This window comes from Salminus brasiliensis, chromosome 11 (assembly GCF_030463535.1).
Source record: "Salminus brasiliensis chromosome 11, fSalBra1.hap2, whole genome shotgun sequence".
NCBI classification, from domain to species: domain Eukaryota; kingdom Metazoa; phylum Chordata; class Actinopteri; order Characiformes; family Bryconidae; genus Salminus; species Salminus brasiliensis.
In genome coordinates this window covers 21,999,219-22,018,397 of record NC_132888.1, presented here as the reverse complement: position 1 = coordinate 22,018,397, position 19,179 = coordinate 21,999,219, and the positions used below count along the sequence as shown (strand labels likewise).

Sequence of the window (19,179 nt, the reverse complement as noted above, 5' to 3'; positions counted from 1 at the left end):
GCTCAGGCCCGCCATTTCACCGAATGCCTCCGGTCCCATATACCGAGCAGAGCTGGCCACATTAGGAGCCGAGGGATTTGGGGCGAGACAAGGAGACGAGAGAGATGAGTCACCTGTGAACTATCTGTCGATGGATTTTCAACAATGTAACGACTCAGTCGGAGAGCATTTTTAACCGCCTTGGTCTGTGGAGAATAAACGTTAACCGTTAACGTCAGCCCGGGTTTAACTTAGCCAGCTAGCCACCGTCCTCCTCCTCCTCCTCCTCCTCCGCCGCTGCCGCCGCCGCCTGACAGAGCGCTTACACTTCGCTTTCCACGCCAAAGAGGACGAATACGGCGTGTCAACACGTCGGACGTGGTAGAAGTGTTGTCATTTTCTTTCAGATAAAGCCAACATTTGACCCTTAATCGCCTCAAAGATGTCGGGGCAGAGCATTACTGACAGGATAACCGCCGCTCAGCACAGCGTTACCGGATCGGCGGTGTCCAAAACAGTGTGCAAAGCAACGACGCACGAAATCATGGGCCCGAAAAAGAAACATCTGGACTGTAAGTGTCTTCCTTACTGGCAGTGTAATTTCGAGGTTCCTAAGACTTAAATACACGAATATGTTCGTCTTTCATAGACTGGTTGCATTGTTATGGCGACGTTAACGGAGGCAGTCCACAATGGACAGGCCCCAGTGATGCTAGCTAAGCTAACAGTGAGACAGTGCTGGTTGTAACGGTGGTCGTGGCTGTAGTGCAGCATCTTCAGCCGGCATGCTTTCCTTTTTTTAAAGGCAGAGCAGGAGAGCTTCGCCTGTGAAGCAACTGTTTATACACCATAAATCACGATTTGAAGAGATGTATGTAGTTAAAAATAGTTAGGTGATTAGAATAGCCTCTGGGGGGATTTCATTTGCTGCAATGATTGGACTCAGTTGTAGATCAGACCAGTTGAGGAGCCCAGTTTATGTGGGACTATCAGTTATTAGTCTAAATATTCCACACATTTTGAGCCCTCGTTACTGCCTGCAGGGAAGCTACAGGAGATGACTGGTGCAGCTTTTCTTAGGATGCTGTGTCCACGTTGCCTGCTGGAAGTCACTCAAGTCAGTGCTGATGCTTATTCTTGGACTGATGCTGAAATAGTGCCGGCTGGGTTGTGTTTCACTGTAAGAGGCTTGGGTCGTGTCCACCAGGACTCTCCATAAGCCTGTCCTTGATGCCTGTGAATGGTGGCACCTTCTTAAAGGAGTCCTGGTAATATGCCAGTCTAGTAAGTTACTTCATTGTGCTTGGGAATAGAAGTCTATTTACAGCCTTGTCAGAGCCCAGTGACTTTCCCTTTGCAAAGCGATATCTTGGGATAAACGAATGTAAAGAGTCAGAAATCAAGTAAGGTAAAGAGAAGGGTGGCATGACTGCCAACACTGTCCACCAGGACACTATCCATAAGTGTAATGGGTTATGGGTTCGTATGGATTCAGTTCAGCTTAAATCAACACCCTGAACAAACCGATCTCCTCCTCACCAAATATAGTTTTATTCACTGATTCACCGTCCCGTCTGATGCCTGTACTCCTCATACATTTATGGTTATTACCATGAGATGTATGTTGCTGTACATTACTTTGACTGACATGACTTTCGTCGAACTGTTTTTAATAGTTATGAACCCTGTGTGTGTGCTGTGAAAGGTCAGTGCTGAATTACAATTGGCAGTGATTTCTTGTTGGCTGGATTAGGCCCATCCTGGCAGCCATGTGATCAGAAGTCCCCCCATTCACAAAGCTAAAGACGCATCTTGACAAAGTATAGAAGCTCCTCCTCTGCAGTTAAATGTAATTTATGTAAAACCAACCGGCCCTTATAAAACTCAGTTCAACAACATTGTAAATGGCTCAGACAGAAATTGTTGTCAGAATGACTCTCTTGAGCTCTCGTTTCTACCCAGCAGGTGCCGGACTTTAGTAAACATTAGCAAAACGTTAGACTTCAACGTTGGACAGACATTGAATTTGAGTTCAAATGAAAATTGTGTTAATGTGAAAACCTGACATTGTACAGATGTTGAATTTGGATTGGAAATCAATGTAGACACATCAAAATTCAACATTAGCTTGACATCAAGCTCCAGTATTAAACAGATGTTGAATAACTTAACACCATGATTTAATGCCAACTACATATCAACGTCAAATATTAAAATTACACGCTGTGTCGACATTATCATTGAAAAGTTTAGCAGACGTTGGGTATTGCTCATTGTATGTCACATGCCAACATCAGTATAATGTGATATTTGATTTTGGTTACTTAAGTTCACAACACTGAGTTTTAGCCATCTGATGTCTTAACCTACATTCAACCAGATGGCAATGTCTAGCGACGTTTGTGGCCAGCTGAGTAAAATACATTGAGCCTAAAATGTCACATATCACAATATGTATTGGCCCTCTGTATCGGGAGTAGTAATGTCTAGTTTAATTGTCTTGTCTGTGTTCACTGCAGACTCTCAGTTATGTTTTTCATATTACTTCAGTGTCTATATCAACATTGCTTAGAACAGATCGCTGTCTGTCAGTGAAAACAAATAGGTATAAGCACTGATTAATTTTCTTCATTGATTTTTCCACAGCCTATAACAGCAAACCTCATGCTGCTAACAAGCTAGCCAGCTACTGCTATAACCAAAACAAAGAACGACTCTGTGACACAATTAGCTTTTCTTAAAACAGTCATGTGAAAAATGTTGTCTTGAGGAAATTAGTGGCGACTAATCAATAAGCATACATGAAACAATCACTACATATACAACATAAAAACAGTTTGGTGCATCTAGAAAGTGTCCAAATGACATCGGACAGTGATCAGATATGATTTGGGTCAAATCCCCACCCAAAAAAGTAAGTCTCATTGTCATTTGTAATATCAACAGTCTCCATTTCCCTTGGTGTTTCAACATAGCAGTTTATTTCTAGAATTCTTTTTTTTTGTGTACATTCTTAATTTAGCCTTAGTCCTCATCCTTGCTGATCTAGACAGCATGTTAAAGCAACACTATGTAACATTGTTACAGTAAAATAACGGCTTCAAAAGCCTTGTGATGCTCCATTGTCCCTAACGTTGCTTCTCAGGGCTCCGCATGCTGCTAACCGCAGTATGTAACTTTGAGGAAGCAGGCAGGAGTAATTTAACTGTACCACATCAGTCCACATGCTTCTTTCACTTTCGGTGGTGGTTCTGTATCTCTCAGCTCGTCCAGACAAATGTGTCCATTAGTGGTGGCTTAAAGCACAAATTACACTTCCCAACTGAAGTGAGAAATCCCATCGAATTTTCCATACTGTTGCTTTAAGTTGGTTAGCATTGTAACGCGCTGATGGCGCTCAAACCAGTAACACACCAGCAGTACAAACATCACAAGCTTTATTGTAAGCTTTTAAAGTGACTGTACAAAGTATCTGAAAACCTGCTGCCTGGTGATGCTGCATTGTCAGGGGTGATGTTTGCACAAGGTTTTAAAGGAGAAGAGATAGAAATAATGTCCCATGTTGTACTTGTTTAAAAGAGACACCAGTAGCTGTCTGAAATACATCATTGTAATGCAGCAGATATTACAATCTGCTGCCATTCATACTTGCCTATATTCGCAGTTTCAGTTAATATGTGGTTAACTGTGCATTAATAATGTGCTCCAGTTTATTGTTGAAGTGATTCAGTCCAATATAACTCTCCTGCAGAATTTTGAGAGAACCTGATGCGTCCCCAAATATTTTATGGCACGGTTTTGCTTGTCAAAAGTCAGCATAAGATCTAGCATGAATTTTGAACTTTACTTTTGAAGACTCCTACATGCCATGATATTTGGGCTGTTGTGCAATACCTGCGTTGTATTATATAATCATGCATAAATCAACCTTTTTTTTTGTTCTTGAAAAGAGTATTTTGAACATTATGTGGGCTACCCTACAGTGTATAGTTGCATTACAAATGAACACAAGCCTCTCGAATCATCATATTTGCAGGATTGCAACCTGTTCTCCAGAAGCCACTGATTATTTCGGATGCATTTTCAGTAAGCAACGTTTTCCTCACTGTGCGGTCGATGTTGACTTTCCAGTGTATGTTGCATTGTTTCTTTTTGCAGATCTCATCCACTGTACCAACGAAATGAACGTGAACATTCCTCAGCTGGCTGACTCGCTGTTTGAGAGAACCACCAACACCAGCTGGGTGGTCGTCTTCAAATCCCTCATCACAACACACCACCTCATGGTCTATGGCAACGAGGTCAGGGTTAATGGCAGCCACTTAAATGTTGATGAGTGTTATAAAACCCTGGAATGCTTAACACAGTTTTCTATTTTCTGTTTTGCTCTGCAGCGCTTTGTTCAGTACTTGGCCTCCAGGAATACGTTATTCAACCTCAGCAACTTTTTGGATAAAAGTGGGCTACAAGGTACAGTGTGCCATCTCAGTTCTGTAAATAATTATATGTCAGGACTTGGGCTATATTTCATATTGGACAAATCCTCCACCTGCACAATGTTTTTCTCTTCCCCCCTCCTCTTTCCCAACACTATTCTAGTTGCTATACCTATGACGGGTCCCTTCATAGGTCGCAAAAGCCATGACATTTTTGCTTTTATAAATAAATTCAGTTCCATATGTAATATTGGTGTAATGGTACCTGGAAATCACAGTTCAGTACATGTTCAGTACAGTGGAGGGGGAAAAAAATATACATAAATGAATAACCTGTTTTTTCAATTTATTCTGAAAGCACAGTTGAGCATGTTGCAGTCTGTTTTATCTAGTATCATATAGTCCCCCCTGTGAAAGTTGGTACAGCCTATAGTGAATTAATTAAGGGAGGGCAGGGGAATGAGTGGGAGAATCAGGAAGTCTCCAGTTACCATACCAATACTCGTAAATCCATTACAATTCCCAGAATACCAAACAAATCCAAACTGTACTCGCTAACGGTTTACAGCCTGGAGTAAAGTTTGGTTCCGGGAACACCCGTTACTCTTCGGCCTTCTCCCACTATGTACTGTGTATTATCCATACGACTATGCATGCCAAACTGTCATGTCTGTATGCATACTCTTACTGTTACACCCCTAATATGTTAATATTTGTGGAGTGAGTTGATCAGATGGTCATAAATAAACATTGTAAGTTAAACCAGAAATGAAGTGTCCTGGAAACCATAATAAACTAAATAAATTAATTGTATTACAAGATATAACTTAACTGTGAGTTGCTTTGTAGGATTTGATGGTTGATTAATATGTATTTGTGTTTGATATTTGTATATATCATTGATCTGCTTTTCTTTCTCTTGCAGGTTATGACATGTCCACGTTTATTCGGAGGTATAGCCGTTATCTAAATGAAAAGGCAGTGTCATATCGGCAGGTTGCTTTTGATTTTACGAAAGTAAAGCGTGGGTGAGTCATCCTAGAAAAGTTTCTGCTTCTCCTTATTTCACTTTAAAGATCGCATAAGAATTAGGGATGCACGATATGTATCACAGGCCGATGAGTTATTTGCAGGTTAGTTCAAAAACGTTAATATTTAATCGTCCAGTATTAAAATTATGGCTGGTCTTATTTTTACCTTCTGAACACTGAAGCATGGCTGCAGCAAACCACTAATATGGTAGTAGAATCTGACGATTATTGATATGAAGAATCAGTAATTTTGAGTTGCTGAATTACCAATTAATTCTTATGTTGCTATTAGCTTTTAAATGTAGTTTGAGGTTGTTTTATATATTTGCTGTCTAACAATGAAGACAATAAAGATAAATACCTTTAAAAAAATCTCTGTTTTAAAGAGCTTTCTGTGTAATATAAAAGATTAGTTAAACTCCAATATCTTTTTCCTGTCAACATTTAAAACGAAGAATATCCAAGGTAGCAGAAATAAAAACTGAACTAAACTAAATTGTTTTTCCATAATTTTTCAGCTTCGCACAAAAGACTAGCTTTCAGTCTGAAAGTATTTTGTGTTACTGCTACGTTTCTATTAGCGACTTATATTTTGACAGTCTGGCCGGAGCCATGTCAGACCTCCTCTGCATGTGATGTAACAAGTAGCAAGCTGATTGGCTCTTTTTGTTAAAGGGGCAGGATTCCATGAGTAAACAGACGCCATCTGCATGTGTAGCAGTTTTGTCCACATGCTTGATTCACATAACGGACAGCTGCCTCAGTTCTGAACCGTTCCTAGTTAGTGTGTGAAACACGTGAGGATGTCACCAACTAATCAACTATTAATTTAGTTGCCTAATTAAACTGATGTGGTCGTCAATTTTAGTCGACCCAGTCAATTAGTTTTTGTACCCCCGCATGTGTAATCAGGAGGGTCCTCACTCTGCTTCTCTGTGAAAAGTGTCTGATGGCTGTAATGCATGGACATAAATTCTGAATGCTAAAATTACTGTTATTTATTTATTTATTTATTAAACAAAAGTCGTTGTTTAAGGTGGGAGTTTTACTCATTCTTTCCCAATTTAGTCATTCCCTATTCCCCCCACCAAAGAGACAGTCTCTATTGCACAGTGTTACCACAGCTGGACTAGTCGCATGAAAACAGATCCTATATCTTTCGTATGCATCATCATTGGACAGGAGAACACCAATTAACTTTTTTTTTTTTTTTTTTTCCCCAGTTGCATTTCTGCGTCTGTTAAAGTCTGCAGTTGGCCCTTTAGTTCATGGTTTAAGAACATGTTTTTTTTTATTTGTTTGTGTTTTCTTTTTTTAAATATGGTATGATTATTTTTAAAAGTGACAATTCAGTAATTAAGTATATAATTTAAAGATCTCTGTATTGGCAACTTTAGCGTTGATTATTGATTATTGTAATTGTCCAAAAATGTTTATATCTGTCTATATCTATATGCTTGCTGTTATCTGTCCAAGAGGCAGAAGGGGCCGGGCCTGTGCAACAGGCCATGTACTAAACCACCTGCCCGCTGATCCTGGTCTTACGCTGTTTGACCTATTTTTAAAATAAATACTGTTTTTCCTTTAGGGTTGATGGAGTGATGAGAACCATGAACACAGAGAAGCTCCTTAAAACCATCCCCATCATCCAGAACCAGATGGATGCCCTTCTAGACTTCAATGTGAGTTTAGCAGTGCTACAGCTGAACTCTAGTTTGTTTCCCACTCCTATCCCCCATGATATTTGCTCACCTTTAAAGTGCCCATTTATCATCAGTTCATCCAGTCATTGCTTTTTAAAATTGTCTGTTTCGCTGTTGGCAGCAAGGCTTTCTGAGACTACAAAAAAATGATTGTTCTCTGTCTAGGTCAATGCCAATGAGCTCACCAATGGGGTTATCAACGCAGCCTTCATGCTTCTCTTCAAAGATTCAATCAGGCTTTTTGCAGCTTACAATGAGGGGATAATCAACCTGTTGGGTAAGGCTGACCTCACACACAGCAATGAATGAGGACAGTTTCATGCTTTCAGTTTACATTCAGAACAGACCAGAATTACTGCGATACACCTGTTGTATGTATAATAATAATAATAATAATAGTCAAAGAAAAATTGAATCGTTCATAAATACTTAAGTATGGACATTGCCTGTGATGTCCAACTATTTGTGAAATTACAAAACAACCAATATCTGCTGAAACTGTAGACTTGGTAGAGTAACCCTAAAGGGCATGTGAACGTTGCCATTCAGACACACCTTTAATAGCCTTTCACAGCTTCAAGCAGACTGAGACTTGTACACATGTGAGTCTCTTGATGTACCTGCAGCTCAAATTAACATTCAACTTGAGGCATGCTTTTTCATGCAAACTGTGCACCGAGCCGCCTACTGTCTCTGCACGTTTACGGTATGTGTCCACTGCACATGAATTCATTGTCAGAAATTTTCCATCCATTCATTTTCAACAAGTAGTAGCAAAAAAAAAAAAGCTGAGCACAGCTTAAAAAAATAAATAAATAGCAAATTTGAGTGGAAATGCATGTCACAGGATGCAGTGTAATAGTGTGAGAAGATAATTAATTTGAAAGCTCTTTGAAACCCACAAATTCACAATAGATCTGTTTCTTTACAACATACAGCGTCGCTATACCCTTAAGTGGCTAAGCAAGGGAGCAGGTGGAGAATTTTGTGCTGTGTGCAGTGGACACTTACCATTAAGACACTTACTGTTTAACAGCACAATAGGTAGTGAAGGAATAGTGTTGGAATAGTGTTTTCTCCTCCCTCAACATTTACGGCTATGGTGTCCTTGAGCAAAGCACCAAACCCCTAACTGCGCCTTGAGCACTAAGGTGGTTGCCCACCGCGCCGGATGTATGTTCCCACTGCCCTAATTTACTAATTGAGAGTGTGTGCATGTGTTTACTGCCATGGATGGCGTAAAAGTAGGGGTTGAATTTTGTTGTTCACCTGTGCAATTGCTGCATGTTTTTTCATTTCAAATAAAAAATACAGTGTATTTTTATCTGCATATGCAAGAGGAAGAGAAATAGATTTTTTTCAGTGTGGTCTGAAAAGTGCCTTTAGGTATATAACACAGAATATGTGCTAAGCAGAATATAAGATATGCACCTGAATGTACTATAAAACCTGTATCTGTTTTTATATAGTATGAATGTAGTATGTAACTTAATTGAGGAAAAAAAATCTCTTTACCTTGCAAAGTTGCAAGCTGTGTCCTGGTATTAGCTTGAGATGGGGATTTGAGGATTATTACCAATGTGCATTAATTTAGGAGGCTGAAATTTGGTGTGTGTGCAGTAGAGCGAGGATATTGTGTTCCACAGTATTCAAGGTCAGATTCAGTAGAACACTGCCAGTAATGTGACAGCACTCCCTTAGTGAATGGAGATGAGTGACCTCTTTGTCTGTCTCGTAATAATGAGAGTACACTATTCTGCTTACAGGACCACCATGAAATATCATTTGGAAATCCTAGATTGACACTATTAACTTTTGATATTACCACCTCCCCCCCCCACCATTTAGATAATGTTTCCAATAACTGCTGCTGTTTCCTGACCATTACATGCTTATGTGTTTGATGAAAGCCAGTGAAATGTGTGTCTCCTGTCTACAGAGAAGTATTTTGACATGAAGAAGGTTCAGTGCAAAGAAGGCCTGGATATTTACAAGAAGTTCCTCACTAGAATGACCCGCATCTCAGAGTTCCTCAAAGTGGCAGAGGTGACTTTCTCTTGTGTTGCTGTGGTGTGATAAACGGTTGTTAAAGGAAATTACTCTTGTAACACTGTTGCCTTTTTGTTTTTACTTTGACAGCAGGTGGGGATAGACCGAGGCGACATCCCAGACCTCTCCCAGGTAAGGCCATCTTGTTCTGACGTACACTGACTCCATGGAGATTGCTTAGAGCTGTAAATTTTGCTTTTCCTCCCTGAGAACTTCTGCAGTCATATTAACTCTCTTTAGTATTCTCCAAATCTTTGCTACTATCTTTTCTCTTCGCTGTTAAGTGTCTGACAGATTGCTAAATGCATGAGGCTCATTAAGATGCATGTGACCGAAGATTTTCTCACTTCCCTTTTCTTACTTTTTTACCGTCTACAGCAAATAAAGGTGTTTTGGGTACGACTAGGTGATTGGAAAATACCTGCTTGTGGGATATTTGGTCTTAAAATTACATAGAGAAATAATACAGTCAACATGTAGGTGCAATTCTCACACCAGCGTCTATCCAGTCATGTTGCAGAAATCCTGCAACTACAAAACATTAACACATGAATATTACAGTATTCTTACTGTATAGGCCCAATGTATTTAAGTGTAAACATGAATACATTAATCATAACGTAGTATATAGATGACTTTTGGAGTGCATGAACTGGATATCTGACCAGTACCACCTTTATATTCTGTATCTATCCTTATCTTTCCACTTCCTGTCCACCTTCAGTTTACAGTGTGTGTAAGTACTTCTTTACTCACTTTTTCTGCACTTTGCTGAAATTCTTGTCTTTGTGATGTGTGTCAGTGTTTCCTGTCTTTTTACTGTCTGATTTGTGGTTTCTGATTACATAGTTGAACTTTTTTTTGTCTTAGGCTCCCAGTAGCCTTTTGGATGCTTTAGAACAGCACCTGGCCTCCTTAGAGGGCAAAAAGGTGAAAGACTCTACCGCAGCCAGCAGGTAAGCTCTGTGTTCATGGTTGTTTAAGTTATGTCCAAAATTCATAATGAACAAACCAATTTATTGGAGAAATCTGCTTCCTTAAATTGTTTTTCAAAGTATCTCGCAAGATCAACTACTTTCTTCAAAATGAGACGTTCTTGTTCATTTTTATGCTTACATGCAGCTGTTCTTACCTGATGTTTTTACAAGCAAAAGCCTTTACTGCACAGATAAAGGTTTTTAAGTAATATGCCCAAAGTCTTTGCACTTTGTGTATTTTGAATGGTGATACCATATAGAAAAAGTAGGCTAGGACTAGGCTTAATATCTGCTTGACAAACCAGCCCTATACGTTTCAGTAAAATGAACAATTCACATGCTGTATTTAGGTAAGCTTTAGTGCGCAAACGGGTCCATTATAACACCTTTTGGCTTGCACAGGGCAAGCACGCTCTCGAATGCGGTGTCCTCCTTGGCCAACACCGGTATGTCTTTCACCAAAGTGGATGAGAGAGAAAAACAAGCAGCCCTGGAGGAGGAGCAGGCGAGACTGAAGGCACTGAAGGTAGGTGGTCAGAAGTCAGCTGTAAACAGGCTGAGTCACGTGAGTTAAGTGTGTTATTCGGCAGCGGCTGCATGTACTTTGTTAACCATGCGTCTTGTGTGTATCAAGGAGCAGAGGCTGAAGGAGTTGTCCAAAAGGCCCTCGTTTGCCACTACAGATACTTCTCCAGTATCCACCACAGCAGCCAGCATCAGTACAGCACCTGCCATAGACCTGTTCTCTACCCCGAGCTGCTCTAATGGGTGAGTCTTTTACTGCAGGCCTCTGAAATAAAACCGGCTTATGGGTAAACACAACTGGTAGTACAGATGTGAAAGTCAAATTTGAAGCAATATGTATAGTATAGTGTTTAGGCTTCAATGATATGTCCATAATTGGAGTGTAAATATTCAGCTGAGGGTAGCAGTTCAATCAATTCATAAAATTAGTGAGGTTCTGCAGGGTCTTGAGGTGATGTGCTGCTCTCCAGTTTTAACACAACCATATTCTTCCATCACTGTCTTGTTTTACAGTGTTCCAGCTTTGGCTGGCTTTCTCTAGTTGGTAGGGTTTATGTAAATAAAATGAATCAAGACATTTATTGCTTTCTGCCTTTTAATTCTCCTTTAATTTTGTCTGTCTTTAGTGCCCTGAAGATGGAGAGTGACCTCTTTGACCTGCAAACCACCTTTCAGCCATCCATACAACCCGGGCCATCAATAGCCGCACCCTGGGGAGGTAGGGCACACATTCTTGCTTCTCCAGGTATTTTGAGCATGCTGTAGTCTTTTCTATGTTTACGTTAGTCTCATTCTAATGTCCTTCCGTTTCGACTGTGCTCTTCTCTTTCTTTCTTCTTTCTCTCCTCTTTGCCTGCTCAGATCCTTTCTCTTCTTCTGAAGCTGTCGATGACTCCATCCCAAACTTAAACCCTTTCCTAACCAAACTTGTTGTCGATCCTGCTCATCTACCTGTTGTGTCGTCCGATGGTGTTAGTTTTTCCTCTAGGACATCAGGTCATGAGATATTCGGTGGTAAACACACTTTGCTCTCCTCCTCCCATTCACATCTAGTTTTTAGACTCACTCAGATTTCCTTCTTGCCAGTTGCACCCCATCAGTACAATATTGTGTCAAACCATTTCGGCTGTGGAGCAGTATATCTCTCTCATTGTATTTCATCGTTCAGATGAGTGTGCTTCTTTTGCCATGCCATTCACTGTAGACCCCTCACAAAGCATTTCAGGTGTATAATTTAAATTAAATTTAAATTTCAGTAAAATAATTTAAACAGTGATTATCTTGTTTCAATATACACAATGTATGGTTAACATTGTAGTAATTTATAAATCAATAAATATAAAATATGGTTGTAAGATATAAAGTGATGAGTGCATGATTTTGTCTCCTCTTCCACTGTAGATCAATACAATCCCTTTATTGAATCAAGCTCATCCGTTTCCGCCAATTACAAACGAACAGTGCGGATAGAACACTTAATCTCAGGTACTATGATGGAGAACCATCCCTAAGCTATGTTCCTCAGGAAACATAGCGCACTGAATCGGTGCAAAGGGATGACGCATTTGACAAGCCCGTAGTCATCTCCACTGGATGCCGTTTTTGTCTTGTACTGACACAGATACACAGTGCTGATGACTGGTGTGCTGTTAAGTGAATACGTTGTGTCGGCTCTAACATTCAGTCTTCAGAGTAATATGAAACTGTGGTCTCGTTCTTTGAGTCTCTCTAACATTCTCAATGTCTGCTGTGCTGTCTCTCCCTTTCCCCTCCTGCGTGTCAGACTCTTTTGGTCAAGCGTCCATGGTCCAGCATCTCCCAAACCCCTCTCCCTTCCAGTCTGAGCCCTCCACCGTAGCAGGCCTATTCCGAGGTAGGGAGCCTGTGGCTGGAGGTTGTCTCATGTGGCTGTTTCTGTTGTCTCTGTACACACTGGCAACCTGCCCTTTGCCCTCTACTAATGTGACTTACCTCTTGTCTGATGTATGTAGCGCTTTAGACATTTAAAATGGTACACAGAGCTTCAGTGTTGTTGTGTGCATGTTGTGTGTGTTATGTGTTTTACCTGTGATTTTTCTACTTTTTGGGGTGGGGAGTTTCCCATTTTTTTGTACCTGCAGTGGCAGCCATACAGAAATACTGTGGTTTGAGCAGACCTTTTGTGTCTTTTGAAGGGTATGGTGCACCACAGGTTCCTCCACCACAGAGCGCAGGGGAGCTTCATGTTGACTTTGAGTCTGTTTTTGGAAACAAAGCTGCCTCCTCCAGTAACCTGGACACAGATGGTATGACATATTTGACTCTAACACCCACAGTATGCTTGATGTTTTTTTTTTTTTGTTACCTTTGTTAACTCTTCAAGCACCATGACCCCTAATTTCCATATTACTTGTCAGATGATTAATATCAGGCACTGAATACTTCGTTTAGAATTTTAGATATTAATAAAAATGCTCTTTTTGAGTCCATGAGACATAACGATGTAGTACATACTGGTGGATCTCTATTTCTTAAACCTTGTAGGTGGGATTTTGAAACCCACACTGGCTGGGTCTAATCAGCCTTCCACTCAGTACCCAGAGAAACTTGTCTCAGATGACCTTGACTCTTCCCTTGCAAACCTGGTTGGAAGTAAGTGTTCAATAAAATGTGCAGGGGTAATCAATAGATGCTGATTTAGCATTATACATAATTGAACATTGCTCCTATATTAGCCTTTAATGACTTAATCATATACAGTCTGTAAAATAACCTTTTTTTTATTTACTTTCAGATCTAGGAATTGGAAATGGCACCACCAAAAAGTAAGTTTATTCTATTTTCCAACCGTAAAAAAAAATGTCTCTGTCTCTGTTAAACCACTAAGAGACTCTTTATGTGCAGTGATATCCACTGGAGCCAGCCAGGCGAGAAGAAACTGACCGGAGGAATGAACTGGCAGCCCAAAGCTGCCCCGTCCACTACATGGAACCCTGTCTCAATGGTAATTTCAGAGCTTGGTGATGTTGGAGTTTTTAGATAAGCTAGTTGTTTATGATCTTGTTGGTCCCCTTGTTTGTACAGCCTCAGTCAGTCATGGCCTTTCCTGCCACAACCCCTACAGGCATGATGGGGTATGGAATGGTGAGTCTCCAAAATCCTAACTCATTCGTGTTGTGCCTAACGCCCTAATAGAGATGCTACTTTCAACATTTCTGTTTGGTTGTTTAGTAGTATAGGTGTAGGTGTGTTTCTTATATCTGATCTGTACAGCCCCCACAGTTGCCCTCAATGACTATGATGACGCAGCCCACAATGATGTACACGCAACCTGTCATGAGGCCATCCAACCCCTTTGGATCAGTGTCCAGTGCGCAGGTATGCATTTACACCCAAGACTAACCTAGTGGTAGTTTTATAGCGAGTGTGGGCATTCTCTCTGTGTTTCTTTAATGAGTGAAGCTCTCTGGGAACCTCCTGTGATGACTATGGCCCACTGTGAGCATACAAGCCATAAGTTCAGGCCTCTCTCCCAGACTGCAGACCACCTCTGTCCTCCTTTGTGTGTACTCTCCTTTTCCTATCCCAGCTCTTCCCTTCTGTCTCTCTTTCTCTTTGTGTCATTCTCTCTGCACCAGCCCTCCGCTGCCTCTAGCCCCTCCAGTCAGAGTCCTCTCAGAGCCCCAGGACAAGACCCCTTTGCACAGCTCTCTCTCAAGGATTTCTTGTAGAACCTCGTCTTTCATCTAGGTACTCTCCTCCCTGTGCTTGCCCACAGTGCATGTGGTTGCATGGCTTGTGCATTAAGTTTCGTTGCTGCTGTGGCTCATCAAATTTAGACCACCTTTTTGTTTTGCGTTTACTGATTTTATGTAAATGTCTCTTCAGATAAGTGTTGCATGACGAGGTGGGATAATGTCATGGAAATGAACAGGTTCTAATGAAACACTGCATTCATGTAAAACCTTGGTTACACTACACTACAACTTTTATTAAGTCTACATAAAGTTCCCCATTGAGATTAGCTGAGTTTTACAAAAATGTCCACCAGTCCGATTGACAATCGGGGCTAAAATTGGGATAAAAGTTACTGTAATCCCGTTTTAAGAGAGTTAAGTATATGGTAAGGGTAATTAAATATTTGCTGGTTTCTAGACATGAACAACCAAATATATTGTGTATGGAACTGTTCTAGCGTGACAACAATATGTAAATTAAGTAGCCACTCCCTTCTCTGTAAAATTATAAAGGGGATGTGCAGTGATTATTGGCATCATGTCAGAACAAATGTTGATTTGACTGATAGCCATCGCTGTGGCGCCAGAGGAGCACAAAGGTTTAAGGACCTTGCTCAAGGGCCCAACAACGACAGCTCGCCAAGCCTGGGTGTCAAACCCACAACCCTGTCACCAATAGCCCGGTTATCTAAACACTAAGCCACCGCTGCCCCTGTCGACATGGACCAGAGTCATGTGTAATCCATGCTATGAAGACATGAAGCTATTTGGAGAGCAAACAAAACTTGGACAATCAGTTTCATGTAAAATGTGCTGCACACCATCCAATAAAATTGCAATTGGTTTATGTTCTAAGACAATATCTTTAGTGTACCCTAGAAAAGCACATTGCTGCTGTCCAATGTATCTCCATTTTTGTATCTCCATTTTTGTATCTCGCCTTCTTCTGTAAAAGTTACCATTTTGGAGATTTCGCTGTTTTTCATCGAACAACGGTGATGTTGATTATCAAGATAACGTTATCTGGATATTGATAAAATATTGTCATGCACAATATATACTCCCTAAGCACGTTATTAGGAACACCATACTCATACTGGTTATGGTCTTTGTTTGCTTTCTGAATTGCTTCTATTCATTAATCTATGCTTCATAGCATAGATTCTGGCCCACACAATTCCTGCAGATTTTTCAGGAGCACGTCCATGCCGCTAAACTTCCCATTGTACCACATCCAAATGTGTTCGGTTGGATTTAGATCTGGTGACTAGAAAGGCCACTAAAGAACACATTGAACTCATTGTTGTGTTCTTGAAACCAGTTTTTGACAACTTTGCTTTGTGACATGGTGCGTCATCATGCTGGAAATACTCGCTAAAAGATGAGTAAATTGTGGCCGAGTAAATTAAGTATTGTTGAAGACCATGTGCATCCCGACAGGCAGTGGCATTTAAGTGATGATAGATTGGTATTATAGGCCCAGAGTGTGGCAAGAAGAAAAATCCCCACACCATTACATCACTTTACATTTACATTACATTTATGGCATTTAGCAGACGCCCTTATCCAGAGCGAAGTGTTGAGTCTGGAGTGTTGACACAAGACAGATTTGATCCATTGATTCATGCTGTTGGCAACAATTTCTGTCCCAGTCATCTGTGTGCTTCAGCAAAAATGTATTAGTGATTTATTAGACCAGGCTACATTTTTGTGGTCTTCAACTGTCCGGTTTTGTGCCGTCCGGTGGTAAGACCGCCTTGCTTCACCCTCCTCATATAAAACTAATCTGAATTTTCGGGACTGCTTGTGGATTCCTTAAGTTGCATTAAAATGGCACTATTATTTTATGGCATACTTTAGTTTGCATTAACACAATTAATGTGTTTTGTTCCACAAGCATGCAGTAAAACCTGTACTTTTTCTGGTTTGCTTTCAGATGCAGTTTATGTAACCCCAGATGAAGTCGCTTCCTGAAGTCAAAGCACCACGCAGCAAAGCTCTGTTGTCTGGCTGCCATGCTCTTCAGAGGAACTAACCATGTTTAAAATGTCAACGGAGCAGGAACAGAAGGTGTGATGAGACCAAGAGCTTATTGCAGTCATTTTTGTAATTTGTCAAAGATATCAAGTGATGCTGCTGTTTTACCCTGATGGGGATTCCTCATGCATTTTATAATCTGTAAAGATAGGTAAAAGGGGCCTGAGAGGCTTTAATATTATCTGTTGAGAAGTTTTAGTTTAATGTTCCTTCCTGATGGATTTATTTTATTTATTTTTGTTTTTCTTTTCTTTTTTTCCCCCTTCTTATTCATTCTTTATCAGGGGAGACATTTGACTGAGTAAGGCAGGATTCCCCCTAATTTAGATTGTCAGCAGCTCCTGTAGTAAATGTTAAGAAGCATTGATAATGTTTTATCTCTCCATTTAGTTTGTCTTTTTAATTGTGTTCACAGGTAGACCTCTCTTGTGTGTCGTTTGTATTTATTTATGTTTTTTGCCTCCAAAAACGAGAGTTTATGAACTGAAATGGGGAAAAAAAACATTGAAGTAATTCAACGTTCCATGCGGATGTTGGATTAAAAAAGGGGAGTAATTAGAGTTATAAAATAGCTATGTAAAAAAAAAATACACCTGTAAGCTGAATGATATAGAACACTAAATATTCTCTAAGTTTTGTGTCTAGAAATACTCTTCGTAGATCAAGCATTCGCAACCCAAAAGTACTGGGCGGATAAGATGTAGAACCTGGTTTGTCGATCTATTTAGCTGATAAGTGTGCCTAGGGTTTTTGCAATGAACTATCTGTTTGAACTTGTAAGGCACTTCAGTGGTTGCGAGGTGTTGCACTCGGGAAGGGATGTGTTTCTGCATTATGCATGGCATGCCATTGTTTCACACAAGACTGTTTGAAATGGCTGCCTCTAAGCTGAATCTGTGAATGTGAAGAGTTGCCCTCATGTTTCAGACTTGCCCCCCCCTTCCACCCCACAGCGAGGAGAGCCGCTTGACTCACTGGATATTGGTCATGAGCAAAGGTCATAGTTATCACTGTATATTTATCATGTAAAATAAAAAAGTCTTGATCAAGGGGGGAAAAAAAAAGAAAAGGTTGAGCACTGTTGACCGGTGCTTTGTGTACATACTGAATAGACTGTTCGTTTGGGTGGTTAGTTAAAAGACGGTTTGAAATATGAAAGCAATTCAGTCAGACCTGAATTTACTGACATTCTACTGAATATTTTCTGTGTTGTCCTCACAGATCATTTTCTTTTGTTTACGTATTTAAAATATGTAAGAAAATTGGTGAACGTTTTCTTTTTTCAAATAAAGTGCAGCTTCCACAAGCCAGCTGCTCTCTCTCTCCTTCATAACTCGATGGCTAGTGTTTTGGGACAGGGCTCTTCTAGGGCAACAGGTTAAAAGAAAGTTCCCAGTGGGCGAAAGTAATACCCCAGTGAATAACTAATGTGAATTAGCCATTCCTGTACAGGACCACCACGCTAAAATGCTTTGATGTTCCAATGGTCATGTGGCTGAACCTGCTTACCAAAAAGTGTAAATATGTTGTAAAATGTGCTTAAGAATGTCTTCTGGGTTGAAGTATTAAAATAATTCACAACAATAACAAACTATCCAGCCAAGAGTGTTCCTCAGGGTAGAAACTGACCAGCAGAAGGATCAGGGGAAGATGGAACTGATAAAGTTGAAAGGTGATTGAGAATTGACTTTGATGAGGCCTCTCCTTTCTCGTTTTGTTTCTACTAAGTCGTTCAGAGGTGGAACTGCTCTTGCGCTTCAGATTTAGACTATGATGTTGTGTAACCCAATTGTGCGCATTCTCCTGCAGGATTTTCTGGTAGAGCGAATTTACTTGTTGGTCAACTATAACAAGTCATCCAGGCCTTGAAGCAGCCAAGCTTCCCCACTTCATTACACGAACACCACCATGTTTAACTGTTGGTTAAATGCTGTGTTTGTTATTCCAAAAGCCTTGAGTCATCAATGTGTTTTTAGGGAAATATGAGACAGGTTTTAATGTTCCTCTCGGTTTGCCTTGAAACTTTAACATGGATGCTACTTTTGTCCAGTCTCATTCTAAGGGCGAAGTCAGAAACTCTGGTCTTATCAAGGTAAACAAGACCTGCAGTTCAGCACAATTTAGTCCGAGTTCGTGGCGGAGTCATTGCTGCGTTTTTGGGAAACTGTTGGTAGGCTTAATCATGATCACAACTAAATTAGATTAGTTACGTAGTCAGTCAGTCTATCTATATCTATATTTATATATATCTATATAAATAAACCTGGGAGGTTTGCTAACATTTTTCCTTCAGTAAGTGAAAGGGTTTAATTGTTTAGTTTTGTGTGTTTACTCATTGTAGTATATCAGGTTTCTTTTGAAGATTCGAAACAATTGTGTAACAAATGTGCTAAAATTTTAAGAAACAGTTATTTTTGAGAGACTTTTAACTAACAAAAACTAATACATCACTGTCAGAACAACACCTCATATTTCTCTCATATAGTCTCTTACATTGTGGCAAATGTCTGGATGAATTGATCAATAGATTTTATAGAACTTGGCAGTGGTGGTGCACTCTTCTACTGTGCAGCAACACCTGCACAAATATAGCCTCATCAGAAGAAAACTTCTCCTGCATAAATTGTTGTTTCTTAATGAATGTGTAAATACTGAGCTGATGCATTTACAAAACTGGTCCTGTTCATATAAAACTTTTTGGCATCAAAGGTCAAAGGTTTGTTTGG

The 19,179-nt window shown here is 40.2% G+C and overlaps 1 protein-coding gene across 11 annotated transcripts; it reads left to right on the top strand.

The window, feature by feature from the left end:
• On the top strand, nt 1-17,759 carry picalmb (phosphatidylinositol binding clathrin assembly protein b). Of its 11 annotated transcripts, none has more exons than XM_072692190.1 (24): nt 1-551; nt 4,138-4,280; nt 4,374-4,449; nt 5,341-5,443; nt 7,035-7,128; nt 7,315-7,426; nt 9,089-9,195; nt 9,292-9,330; nt 9,923-9,934; nt 10,069-10,154; nt 10,578-10,701; nt 10,810-10,943; nt 11,327-11,418; nt 11,562-11,714; nt 12,102-12,185; nt 12,484-12,573; nt 12,875-12,985; nt 13,224-13,331; nt 13,474-13,504; nt 13,584-13,683; nt 13,764-13,823; nt 13,953-14,057; nt 14,318-14,429; nt 16,353-17,759. In XM_072692190.1, the coding sequence occupies exons 1-23, from the start codon at nt 422-424 to the stop codon at nt 14,408-14,410; spliced, it is 2,187 nt and encodes a 728-aa protein (XP_072548291.1). In that variant the 5' UTR covers nt 1-421; the 3' UTR covers nt 14,411-14,429; nt 16,353-17,759. The 11 variants fall into 11 exon arrangements, with proteins under 11 accessions (XP_072548291.1, XP_072548292.1, XP_072548290.1 ...); XM_072692191.1 differs by having other exon boundaries at nt 9,289-9,330; nt 10,816-10,943; XM_072692189.1 differs by having other exon boundaries at nt 9,289-9,330.
• The last annotated feature ends 1,420 nt before the right edge of the window (nt 17,760-19,179 follow it).

Excerpts from the sequence above, each read along its gene's own strand:
- picalmb (XM_072692189.1), top strand. The coding sequence starts at position 422 with ATGTCGGGGCAGAGCATTACTGACAGGATAACCGCCGCTCAGCACAGC. Across the intron at positions 552-4,137 it reads GAAAAAGAAACATCTGGACT|ATCTCATCCACTGTACCAAC; the intron begins GTAAGTGTCTTC and ends TTCTTTTTGCAG. Across the intron at positions 5,444-7,034 it reads TTTACGAAAGTAAAGCGTGG|GGTTGATGGAGTGATGAGAA; the intron begins GTGAGTCATCCT and ends TTTTTCCTTTAG.